This window comes from Lepisma saccharinum, chromosome 8 (assembly GCF_977018435.1).
Source record: "Lepisma saccharinum chromosome 8, izLepSacc3.1, whole genome shotgun sequence".
NCBI lineage: Eukaryota > Metazoa > Arthropoda > Insecta > Zygentoma > Lepismatidae > Lepisma > Lepisma saccharinum.
This window is the reverse complement of record NC_139236.1, coordinates 44,096,727-44,109,990: the sequence shown is the minus strand read 5'-3', so window position 1 is coordinate 44,109,990 and position 13,264 is coordinate 44,096,727. Positions and strand designations below refer to the sequence as shown.

Below are 13,264 nucleotides of genomic sequence, written 5' to 3'. Positions count from 1 at the left end.
TGACCTTGAACGCACACTCCCCAAAATTCCTTTCTTCTCTACCTGCGCGGAGTTCCCCTTGTCTGTCTGGCATCAGAGCGGAGTCGAGATTCTAAGACAGTATTCTGTCTAGCGTGTTGCACCATCGTGTTTCATAATATAATGCAATTATTACATAGTACTAATTAATAATATTACATATCGCAGGTTCGAGTACCGGGACCGTCCCCAATCGTAATTGAACCTGTACCTACAGCCATTACCACCGTTCATAGCGGTTCATAAACCATAGAAAACTTATTTTCAATACTATAAACATTAATATTAACATTTTATACATTACATACTTTGCAGTAATGAATATAAAACCATATGCATAGCCTTTAGTACCTCTAATTACCTTCTATATACATATTTTTCATAAAATAAATAATTATATATTCATAAAAAGTTATAAACATGCAAATACATAAATGTAAAGTACTCTAAGTACTTGCTAATAAATTCTAAGTACATGCGAATTAATTAAAACCCGTGCAAATTAGTTATAAGTACGTGCAAATGAATTGCGAATATTAAACGCCCGAGGGCACAAACATCCACTATCGTATTCAACATCTACTCACGAAATGTGAAATAACACAATGTTCATTTTTCATGTTTTGAAAGGAGTGAGGTGCATTTTGTTACCATGTTTTGTCACGAAGTGATGCGAAATGAACTGCAAAATGCGAAATAAACTCAAAACACGAAATTTATGGTTTATTTACCGACGCGACACCTTCAGAGGTCTGAATTATACTGCGAGTTATGCAAATCACGGACAATTGATTAATTCTTCTGTAAATATTTTAAAAGCAAAAATGGACTCATTTACACTGGAAAATACTTAATACTCTTATAACAATATAAATGTGCTATTAGAACTGAAATATTAATTTTATGTAATAAGTATGGCTTTTACAGGTTTTTATTCACCATTTTAACACTAAAATACCATTTTATATACCGCTTTTGATCCCGAAATATGCCGTGTTTGTACCAAAATCTGGATCTTTTATTCACACAAATATGTGGGCTCTAGGTATTTCTTATATAAGTTAAATTTTGTTTTAGTTAATTTCAGTTGTTCAAATCGGTCTTGTTTACCCAAAAAATAGACTGATTCCAATTTATCAATTGTATGGTGTTGGGTAATTTGTATGAATCGCGCTAAATTGTCCCTGAACACTTTTATGGGCTGAAACAGGTTCTTTATAACACTTTGAAAGAGAAGGTGAAGACGGCTACAGAAATCAATCAGTGCGTTTTATCAAAACAGAATGGCCACGTATCGTCGAGGAAGTAGTCAAGAAAGTAAGTATTGTTTTCACATAGTTCTCATGGTAGCAGAGTACTTGTCTTGGCTATTTATCACCTATCGAAAAATGTGATACAGTTGACAAATAGTCCAATATTTTAATTTGTTGTTAGAGATGGTATCGAGATAAGACTACAGAAAACTTGGTAGTATTTCGTCTTCAGTTCTAAATGCCTATCGCCGTCTCGAGTATCCAAATATATACAGCATGAACAACATATACAATGCCGTAGCATAACCTTGCATAGAGTATAGAGGTCATCAAGACAAACAACAAGCTTTCTTAAATAAACTTTATTATCTGTTTGACGCCTCGTTTCGACGCTACGAGTCCTCGAAAACTGGATTTTTACCCTGAATTATATGCAACCACGCACCGCATTTCAGAATTACCATTCACGGATTGACTTTGCAATTACTATAAAGAAAATATGTAATTATCTGTAAATAATCAGGTACATATCTGCTTGGTATATCTGAAGAAGTCGTCCATACAAGCAATTTTAAGTATTTTTAAAAAATAAAAAAATAGATTTAAATTTAAAAAATCAATTTAAATAAAAAAATCATGAAATATGATTTTTGAGTTTTATCTACCCTGGTAGGCTAGTAGCATCCTGCATTCTGTACTGAAAGTAAGAATCTGTTCAAGGGAACAAAATCGGTATCTATGGTACTGTTCGGGTCCTAGTTGTTTGAGCTCTCTAGCGCATTCAAAAAGAAATCCACGCCCTTTGGTTCAATTTTCCATTCAAGTACCTTCACACACTTGTCATCGAGACAGTTTTAGAAAATAAACGCATTTGAATCTTACATAATTTGCAAAGAAAGAAATGTCTTACTTCCATTGTGGCTTTGGAAAAGTCAAAGAGCATGTCGTCCAAGCCTTAACATTACAATTTCTTGCATCTTTGTTAACATGCTCGAGAGTGTCTGGCTTGAAAACTGACTTTCGACTGGATATTGTCCATGCCACGAGGTGCAGCATTCTTTCTTCTTTTCTTAACAAAATGTGGTGATTTCCGATTCATTTCTCTGTACAAATTACTAACACAAATTAAAATGGAGTTGCGAACCGTACACCTTGCAAAGGGAACAACGCGAGTACGAATTTGCAGATGTTTTTAATTCAACACCTCTTTGCGTTTGGCAACGTTGTTGATCTTTTGTCTGTAGAGCGTCACTTGGAAAGATTCCAGCAGCACACTCTCGCTCCGAAACCACAATTTTTCATTCCTGAGTCCCGTCCATTCATCTGGCAAAGATTCTATTAAACACACGTTTTTCTTTCCTTTTTGTATTGAGGTAGAATATTTTTATTCGATATCCATGCGCATGTGCCACGTTTGACAAAGAACCAATTCGATTTCTTAGCTTCGTCCAATACTGAAAATAATTGTTTATTGACTGGTTGTTAACGTTACTTATTTGTACAATTATATTGATAAAGTTGTCAAGACAAGGGTTCAAAACTCAAATCATGATGAGTGACGAACCTTTATTGTCTATGTTAAAAGTTCTCTGTTAACAAGAACACAATTAAGACATTGTGAGCATTGTTAGGGGAAAAAAGTAGATCTAGAATTGTTGTTGATAGGCAGTTACATGACAATGTTTTGCACAGTTGTAACTCATTCAATGAAAAACACATTAACTTTCTAATCACAGAAACTGAATTATTGAAAATAATAAATTTCTTGAAATATTTTTCAAATTTATGTAATAATCTGAAAACAATGGCTTTTTAAAAATTGTATAATAAAGTTTAGTATACAGATTTGATTACAAACTTTTCATCAAGTTCTAAATACTAGTATATAAGGAGTTGTGTTTTAGTTTTAGAGATAAAATAGGGGTGATGTTGTCCCCTTGGCAGGCATGTGGCCAGGGAGGGTGGGCTCTGGGGTCTGAAGCCCCCACCAAAATCCTACAAATATCCAATTTAAATAGTGTAGTGTTCATTTGGGGGGCAGGATTAAACATCTTGTATAATAAGTTGTAATATACTGAGAAATTCATCTTCAGGGCTTCTTCTACCCTCCATTTTTCGCCATTAGATGGCGGCTGCTGATAAGAAATGAGCCCCCTCCCAAAATAAATTTCTTGCTACGGGCCTGCCCCTTGCAGGGATCTGTTAGGGAATCCTTTCTAAGAATTATCATTACTTCAAATTTTATATCGTTGATAAATTTTCATGTTCGACTATTTATCCTCAGGTCTGTATCTTGAACATCAACCTATAAATATGCAATGTCCTCACTGCAAAAAGACAGTGCGAACTAGAGTGTCATATAGGAACACGATGACCACTCACATGATAGCCATCTTTCTATTTATGTGCTTGTAAGTAATAAAATCAACTTGGTAGTGTAACTTAAACTTTGCTCCTAGCATTGCTAGCAAAATGAAAGAAAAATGAAATTTGGTTAAACAATTATTTTTAAGGGATAGGACGTTTCCTAGTCATAATGGATCCTAAAATCGCAAGCCATACAACCAGTGATTTATCCACATACCCCTAACACCCCCCCTAACACCCTCCCAAATTTTGACGAACACCCCCGCAAGCAGAAAAGTGGAACACACCCCCTGTAGGGGGGTTTAATATGGATTTTAATATCAACAACAGAATGACAATACTTTAACATTCACATAAAGGAACCATTTGTAGCTGTAAAAGAAACGTAGTCCAATGGACTAAAACCAGTGTCGAGGAAGGAGGGTGGAATGTGCAACATGGTCATTTCCTGGAAACATCAGCCCCCTTGACAAGGCTTCGGTCAGCTCTAGGGAAAGGGCCAGGCACGTATCCAAGGGGGGCGGGCTTAGGGGGCTCGAGCCCCCTCGAAAGTTTTCGGTTTACACTAGATAAAATGAGATTCTTTGTTTCTTGTGGTGTTAAATAAAATAATGTGACGTTAATTTAAGGAGAGAAATAATTATCGATGCAAGACAGAGAATATTCTATAACCCTGTTATTGGTAACAGCTTGTATCCAAGGTGGGAATCAGGGGGCTGAAGGCCCCCCCCCCCCTTCAGAAAATTTTCAGTTTACGCTAGATAAAATTAGGTTTTTGGCTTTTTGAATAATGTGATGATAATTTGAGAGAGATCATTATCTAGGCAAGACGGAGAATGTTCTATAAGCCTGTTATTGTTAATAGCGCGTATCCAAGGTAGGGATCAGGTGTCTCGAGCCCCCCCCCCCCCCCCCAGGAAATTTTTCAGTTTGCACTGATAAAATTAGGTTTTTGACTTCTTGAATAATGTGACGATAATTTAAGGAGATAAATAATTATCGAGACAAGACGGAGAATGTTCTATAACCCTATTATTGTTTATAGCGCGTATCCAAGGTGGGGATCAGGTGTCTCGAGCCCCCTCCCCCAGGAATTTTTTCAGTTTGCACTGATAAAATTAGGTTTTTGACTTCTTGAATAATGTGACGATAATTTAAGGAGATAAATAATTATCGAGACAAGACGGAGAATGTTCTATAACCCTATTATTGTTAACGGCACGTACCCAAGGTGTGGATCAGGGGCTCGAGCCCTCACGGCTCCCTTTAGGAAATTGTTTTGTTTACACTAAATAAAATTACGTAGGTTATCGGCTTCTTGAATAATGTGATAATAATTTGATATATATATAATTATCGACGCGAGACGGAGAATGTTCTATAACCCTGTTATGGTTAATAGTGCGTATCCAAGGTGGGCATCAGGTGTCTCGAGCCCCCTCCCCGAGGATTTTTTTTCAGTTTACACTAGATAAAATTAGGTTCTTGTCTTCTTGAATAATGTGACGATAATTTAAGGAGAGAAATACTTATCAAGGCAAGACGGAGAATGTTCTATAACCCGATATTATTTATAACGCGTATCCAAGGTGGGGATCAGGTGACTCATGCCCCCCTTACCAGGGAATTTTTCAGTTTACACTAGATACAATTATGTTTTTGTCTTCTTGAATAATGTAACGATAATTTAAGGAGAGAAATACTTATCAAGCAAGACGGAGAATGTGCTATAACCCTGTTATTGTTTATAGCGCGTATAAAAGGTGGGGATCGTAACTCGTGCCCCCACCCCAGGAAATTTTTAAGTTTGCATTAGATAAAATTAGGTTTTTGTCTTCTTGAATAATGTAACGATAATTTAAGGAGAGAAATACTTATCAAGGCAAGACGGAGAATGTTCTATAACCCTGTTATTGTTTATAGCGCGTATCCAAGGTGGGGATCGTAACTCGTGCTCCCCCCAGGATTTTTTTCAGTTTGCATTAGATAAAATTAGGTTTTTGTCTTCTTGAATAATGTAACGATAATTTAAGGAGATAAATAATTATCGAGTCAAGACGGAGAATGTTCTATAACCCGTTATTATTTATAGCGCGTATCCAAGGTGGGGATCAGGTGACTCATGCCCCCCTTACCAGGGAATTTTTCAGTTTACACTAGATAAAATTAGATTATTGTCTTCTTGAATAATGTGACGATAATTTAAGGAGATAAATAATTATCGAGGCAAGACGGAGAATGTTCTATAACCCTGTTGTTGATAATATTGCACGTAAACTTACGCTTTCGGTGTTGTCGTAGCGAACTTGAACACTATGTAGAGAATTGTCAGCATTTGGAAGCTGCACAACAAAGGTAGCGCCACACGTAGGGCGATTCGGATTCATTGTAATTTTTTAATCTCTGGAAAGCGCGAGAGGGAATGTTCTTGAATAAGAGAAGGAATCGAACTACTGGCAATATTTACGAATCGTTTTATCTGCGGAACGTTCTAGAATATAATGAGGGTATTAATACGCGGCTTCAATTTCCCGGTTGAACTGTACAACAGAATAGGTGGAAACTTCAGTGATAAGTGTGACAATTCATACAGTCGATTAGTGATCAGTCAGTGTCCATTGGCTGCTTTATAAGATCTAGTGATTCGAAAAAATGGACTAAATACCGTAAAGTAACGAAGTCTACTACTAGTTCCAGTTCGGGCCCAAAGCTAAAGACATTGACGACAGCGGAACTTCCGGAGCCTCAGTGGAGTGCTACGAGTAGTTCGGGCCGAGAGCCGAAGAGATCGAAGGTCTCTCTCTCTCTAAAGTGAATATTTCGGCAGTATCGGGCCGGGCATTGGAGCGATTTATTAAAAAAGAAATAAGCTGCACAGATCAACTGAAAATCAAAGTTTTAAGTGATGATTTGGTTGTGCCAGGATCAAATTTTGTGTATGTAGTCCGAGAATTTCATGGCATAAAAAAATACTTTTGTTTAAGACTACTGAGTTCGACACACACTCAACAGACAATTTTGAACACTTGCAAGTGCTTAGGCCTGAATCTGAACAATTTGGTGGGTTTCGTCTTTTATAAGAGCTGCAAACATGGGAGGACAAAACACATTAGTGGTGTTCAGGCTCGAATGAGAGAGAAATATTCCAGAACTATCTGCATCCATTTCCCAGCACACAGTTTGAATCTCGCGTTGTCGAGTGGATTGTGCATTCCGTGCATGTGTAACACCTTCGTAAAAACACTTCTGGTACATAGATGTTTTGATGCATGATGAGAAGAAATGGACAAACACACATTCTGAGATGGTTCCGGCACACAATATTAATTCATGGAAACAGAGGAGTTAAGTGGTAGAAAATGTTCCGATTTCACGTTCTGATTAAAATGACAGCCTTAAACAGTGGCGACGATTTAGGTGATAGTTGCTCCTCATTCTTTTGCCTCCACACTATCACACTATGGCCTCTTAATGCTAAATCTTGTCTACCAAGAGAAAGTAAACTTTCCCTTCACATTTTGGAACCCAATTGCCATCACTGGCCTTAAACATACAATTGTGATACCCCTTTAAAAAATGGTGTTCAGTCCCCCCCGCGAAAGAAATTCCTCGATACCTGCCTGGAAAGGGCACCGACATCTGGAAAATGTCAAACTGACCTCTCGCCCTCCTTAGAGGGAGCACAAACCGCACACACTGTTGACAGTTCAGCGTTTGAATATCTATTCTTAAATACGTTACAGATTTGTAAATTAAACCCCGAGTTATTGAAATTTACATTTTGTTGCATTTTCCTTTTGATTCTTTCATGTAAAAAATGTACGATAAGAGTAATGGAAGAAATTTAAGATACAGGTTTGACTCCTTGTAGTGAATTGTTTTACTATGGTTAGCAACACTATTTTCTGTAACTTGGGCGAGTAAGATGATATTGGAGTGGTCGAGAAGAGAACAGTCAAATGCGTTAGGCGTAGGCCTTAGACCGCTATTATACTAGGACACTGATGGCGGCACCAGTCTCAGTGTAGCATCTCACTTTGTGTGTTGTCGTTCTGCTTAGTGTAACAATGTCTGAAACTTTACCGCAAAACTGGCTGAAGAAGATAGAGAAAATGAAACCAGACAGAAAGAAACCGAAAGTGGCGAGTAGAAAAGCAGTGACACTATATGTAGGTATAATTTCTTCCAACGGATATTCATAAAGTACCAATATAAAATTTACTGACCGAGCATTCGATATAAAACGCCAAGTATTTCATGAAGAACCGAAGTGATTCATTCACGTCTATAGTTGATGTATGTGACCATTTTTGTGGCTCTACGAGTTCTTACCTTTGTAAAGGTCTATATACGTATTAGAAAGAGAGTTGTAAAAGGATGGGGGGGGGGTCCTACATGGGGTGTTTGCCTGGGCGCTAAGCACAAATGGGGTGCCGAACAAGCAAAACAGATAAAAATAGAAAAGCTTTAATGTCGTAGTGCCCTGTGAAATTACTGGCACCGCATTAAATTAAAGTTATTGTCAGTTTGCAAACATATACGTAGATTTAGTAAAAATTGTCTTCCTCGTTTTATCTAGTCGGTTCCCTGACATAATGACATTTAATTTTTTCCAACTTTTCAGAGGAAGCAAAGGAAGTACAAAAGAAATTTAATTTACATTAAGTCCAAAATTTATATGTGACCATAGGCGCACCATGGGGGCACGACGGCGCTTGCCACTGCCTGCTAGAAAACGTGGAGAGAAAAATTTCGTTTGGTTCACTGTGCTCTTTGTGTTGGAAAGTGAAATAAATGCTATTCAATTTCTAAATAATGGAAAGTAAAGCATTACCTCAATTTAGAAGTCAAAATTCCTTCCCTTCCCTTTGCAGCTAACATGCCATGCGTTTATTTGCACATGTTATGTCTTTTCTTTAAGGCAAAAAGGTACGTGACTCCTAATTCCATAGAGTCTCTCGTTCAGTATTTGAAAGATACACTCTCAACAGCGCCAAGCGTACTTTCCAAAGTTTTGTAAGGGTGTAAGACTTCAATACGAAATTCCTTGACCAATTTCGTTCAAAAGCAATAACAGGTATCTATCAAACGTGCATCCCAACTTCCCACTATATTTTAAAGTCTTCATGGCCATGCTCTAAATATGTAGAGAGTTTCATTACTTTAATTCAGTTTGTAAATCAATATTTAAACAGAGATTTGAAAACACCAGCAGAATTTGGAACTATTAAAATTATATATAGGCCTATACATATTTTCTAACTGAAGCTAGAGGGGACAGGGGGGCATGTGCTGAGATAAAGAGGACGACGAACGAGCATAACAAGATTGTAAATAGTAAACATCGTGGGATACTGTGAAATGAAAGTATTGTCGCTATGTTTAATTAATAATATGCATTATCAGTTTGCAAAGAAATAGTTCTAAAAAAATTCTTGATCGCTTTGCTCGCAGTGTGTTCATTTATTTAAGTCATATTACATCTGCACTTATCTCTACTACTACTTCAGATGCAGGCAAGCGTGCACGATGAATTGGGTACCCCCCAAAGATGAACTCCGAGTTACACCTACAACAAGAACCATACAAATACAGTTAAAAAATATTGCGGAAGTGTTCCTAATTTCTTCATAACTAGCTTAAGAATTGCATGAAATGATTCCTGGTAATAATATGTTTAACTTTGTGTTTTTCAATTTCATGTCTTATGCTTTCTCTAACGATTGATTAAATCAAATACTGAACATTATCGGAAAGCAGTTCTCAAAACGTTAGACTGAAATGTCAACATTATCACAAAAATCCATCTTTTCCTGCATTTAACATATTTCTTTCTTCTTAAATGTTACGTGCATGTGAAGGAAAAGGGGGAGGGGTAATCTCTGGAAACATCTATGAACAAATTGAATTAGGACGAGCATTTTAAAAACGGTCCAAAATATGCACTTAACATTCCCAAACTTACACCCCCCAAAAGGAAAAATCCTGGATAAACCCCTGCATAGAACAGTCTATTTTTAACTTTCTAATGCTACTCCCTCCCAAAGGATAAAGGATGCCCGCAGGATTTTTTCTCAGGGTAGGGGGAGGGGGCAGCAGTGCTTGAGGTGGGGAAACATGGATTAATGCTTTCCCCAGTTAAGAGAATTCTCATAAAGCATCCCCAGCACTAGGATAATTTGCGTATGTTCTTAATCTATTGTGTTTCACGGCACCCCTCGTCCATGTTTTCATGCTACAATGTCACCATTCGAATTATATGAAGTCTTTCCAGATATCTCAGGGGTGGCAAGTGCCCCCTGGTTTCCCTCTCTGGGCGCCCTTGGTCACTCCAATGATACAGTATTTTTGACATGATCTAGACTCTCGTCCCATAATCACAAACATTTACTACTTCCAACAATGACTTACAAAACCTCCATCATCTTTATCTTAGATTATTTTTTTTTAAATCGGGGCAGGACGTTTGTAAGGCTAAAATTAGCATGAAAATCAAAATATACTAGACCTTACTAAAATCATATAAGGTGCATTGACAAACAATTTGGGGTGGGTTACTAGACTCTGACATGCCTACAAGCAACCATCAATTAAGCTGCTCTAATTCAGTTACAAATTTACATTTGTTTGAAAATTCCAGATACTGTTTTGAATATACAATAACTTCCAATGGTGGTTACAAGTTTGATCCCTGATGGGAACTCCATTGTGTAGGTTGAAGACAATTGGAGAGCTGCTTGGACTCCAGTCTTGAAAAACAGTGGGACTTGGTGCACGGGCTATGCTCACCCCCAAGGACGTATTTAGAGAAGGTGTCCGCCCCCCTTCCCCCGAATAAGTTACTAAGTATAAAAATTAAATAATGAAAATAATAAAATAACTTAATAATGAAAATATAGCTACTTGTTGTTTAATCGAGAGTTATTTATTTCCGCCAAACTTATTGGAAGGCAATTGCAATCATACGACTTTGAATGACAGTACCAAAGAAGATTTATGCAAGATTAATATTCATAAAACATCACTAGAAACTTGACTTTTCGACAACTGGATCTAAAATCCTTTTTTATGTTCAATAAATATTCATTTTTTTTATCTATTTGACTTTAATTTCCTTTCAGGGTGTTTTTTTTTCTTTTTACAAATTTTGCCGACCTTAACTACACTTAAGCTAGATAATGAATATGTGCTGTTATATCACTTGCCTTATATCGTCTTTTAACCTATTCATGTAATAAAAACATATTTATAATATTAATTAATTTGAAAATTTTAATTAATACTATTTTAATTTAATATAATTATATTTACTTTAGTTTAAACATTATTATTATTATGAGACACTTGGCTCAGACCCCCCACCCCGAAACATATTTCTAGATATGTACCTGGCTCACCCAATGAAAAGTAGGCCTTTACCCTCAGAGGGCTGTGGTGCTACAGAGTTGAACGTATAATGAAGACTTACATGAATGGATATAGGCACAAAAATTATGTTTCTTATTTCTTTATATTAAGTTGTGGCTTAGCAGTTTCTTCTATTTGAACAGCTGACATGAATATACGTTGTGATAACTTTTTTTATTTATTATTATTATGTAGCTGTTCGTTGGTATTCTGAACAGAAGTAACCGACAAACATATTGATAAATAAATTCTCTATCCGTGGCTACTACTAAATTTGGAATGGTCTTGGAGCTTTCCTCAATGACCATTTACACATCCATTTAGAGCCATTCTTGATTTTAAAAAAAATCTCATTAATAAAAGTAGGGCTGGACATAGTAGTATAAAAAACCGATACTTAGGTGCCAACCTCCATGGTGAAGTGGTTAGCACAGAATGCTATGATGCCACAGGTCCCAAGTTTGAATCCCAGCCTGGGCATGAGTATTTTTTGTGAGTGGCCCTTCATCCATTTCATCATATTATCACTCATCCTCATCTCCACGATTAGCCAAAAGTGGCAGGAAAGCCAAGTAAAATAAACCAAATCAATCCATCGTCGATAATTAAGTAATTAAGAAGGAACATGAAGTTAGAAATTGTCAAATTAGAATCCCCCATTAATTTTCACCATGGCTAGACCATTGATATAAAATCGAATTATTATTATTATAAACTAATAAGTTGTTTACTTTTCAATTTATTATATCTTGTACTCGATATGCCAGATAATTGATTCCCCAGCACAACTGTTATTCTTTATTTTATTATTTATTATTGTTATTTTTTTTCATGTAGGAAGTGAGGAACTTCCTACAGTTCATTTATACTTGCTTCCGGTTCTGTACTTTTTAGTTTATTAATAATGCGCCTTATAAAATTATGAGCTCAATGTACGTACAATTGACTAAGTTAACTACTGTCAAGAGAAGACATATGTCGCTTGCTCCAGCTGCAGCCCCAAAGACGATGGATACACAGGCTTTGCTACCCTGCCTGAGGAACCTGGCTGGTATCACTACAAACAGATGGGTGAGGAGTGAAAAAGGGACAGGGGGAAGGTTGCGGTTTTAAAGCATCCAGCGAGGAAGCATCGAGGGTTTCCTCAATCACAGATGCACACCACAGCAAAATGGCACTAAAGCTAGCCCAGTTTGATCTTTTTTGGCACGTAGCACCCTGCTTTTGGCATAATGGTAAAATATAGCATAATTTGCAAATGTGAGTCTCTAGGAGAGGGAAATCTAATTCAAAGCAATACATTTTCAGGAAATAAAAATTAAATTATGTCCAAATCTTATTTCTACTTCACCAGCAGATATGTTTCAAACGAAAGGAATATGCCTACACAGCTACAAGCTTTTTACAACCATGCCACGATCCATCCTCTATCTTTTCTTTATCCTGCCAGATTTTGTTCGTGAGGCAATTTTATGGCTGGAAATCGGTAGAAGGTTGGGTGTAGTAAACAAAGAATTCTCTAAACCTGTTTCAAATTTTTTACTGAACCCATTTCATTTGTTGAGCCATCCTACAACATTTTTCAAACCTTCCTCGGTTTACCATAACTTCTTCCTACATCCCAAAAAAGCCACGAGTCCAAGCACCCACTCTATGTGACAAGTGAATGGTTAAAACAAACTCATCTCCCAGTTTCTAATTCTATTACCTTTTCTCACCAGGTTCTGGCCATGTTGCTTATGCCCCTACTGCATTGACTACTGCAAAGCAGCAGAACACTATTGCCCTAAGTGTAAGTGCTTTATAGGAGTACATCCAGGGTGAGATGTCGAAGCGAACTCTAGAAAAGAATTCAAGTATCTTGCTAGGTGTGGGAGGAAAGGCTGTATGACCCCTCAAAGCCACAAATACTTCATATAAAGTTACTACTCATCGTCCCCAAATGAAGACCATCATGATTAAACTGGTGGTATGAAATGCTTGTGTGGCTTCCCTTGTACTTGTTCTTGTATGTGCCAATGTAACAATAAAGTATCACTGTACTTGTTGATGTGAAATTCTTCAATTTATAAAATAGTAATAGTGTAGAAATATCGAAAGAAATATGTTGTCCTTGTGCACACATGCATAAAGTAAGTGTCCGTAACCAATACTAAAAAAAGTGCTCCCCTGTGCATTTGCACCATGCCATGAAGGCATATAGGGGGCGTGGAGTTAAA

At 36.9% G+C, this 13,264-nt stretch overlaps 1 protein-coding gene across 1 annotated transcript; it reads left to right on the top strand.

Annotated features, from left to right (window-relative positions):
- The first annotated feature begins 1,260 nt into the window (after nucleotides 1-1,260).
- LOC145991431 (lipopolysaccharide-induced tumor necrosis factor-alpha factor homolog) lies at nucleotides 1,261-12,977 on the top strand. The gene is made up of 3 exons (XM_083127431.1): nucleotides 1,261-1,335; nucleotides 3,556-3,682; nucleotides 12,767-12,977. Exons 1-3 carry the CDS (start codon nucleotides 1,302-1,304, stop codon nucleotides 12,867-12,869), a joined length of 264 nt encoding a protein of 87 aa, XP_082983557.1. The 5' UTR covers nucleotides 1,261-1,301; the 3' UTR covers nucleotides 12,870-12,977.
- Nucleotides 12,978-13,264: the final 287 nt, after the last annotated feature.

Bases quoted from the DNA above. Each gene is read 5' to 3' on its own strand.
- LOC145991431 (XM_083127431.1), top strand. From the start codon at position 1,302: ATGGCCACGTATCGTCGAGGAAGTAGTCAAGAAA. The intron at 1,336-3,555 runs GTAAGTATTGTT...ATTTATCCTCAG, and splicing joins TCGAGGAAGTAGTCAAGAAA to GTCTGTATCTTGAACATCAA. The intron at 3,683-12,766 runs GTAAGTAATAAA...TTTTCTCACCAG, and splicing joins ATCTTTCTATTTATGTGCTT to GTTCTGGCCATGTTGCTTAT.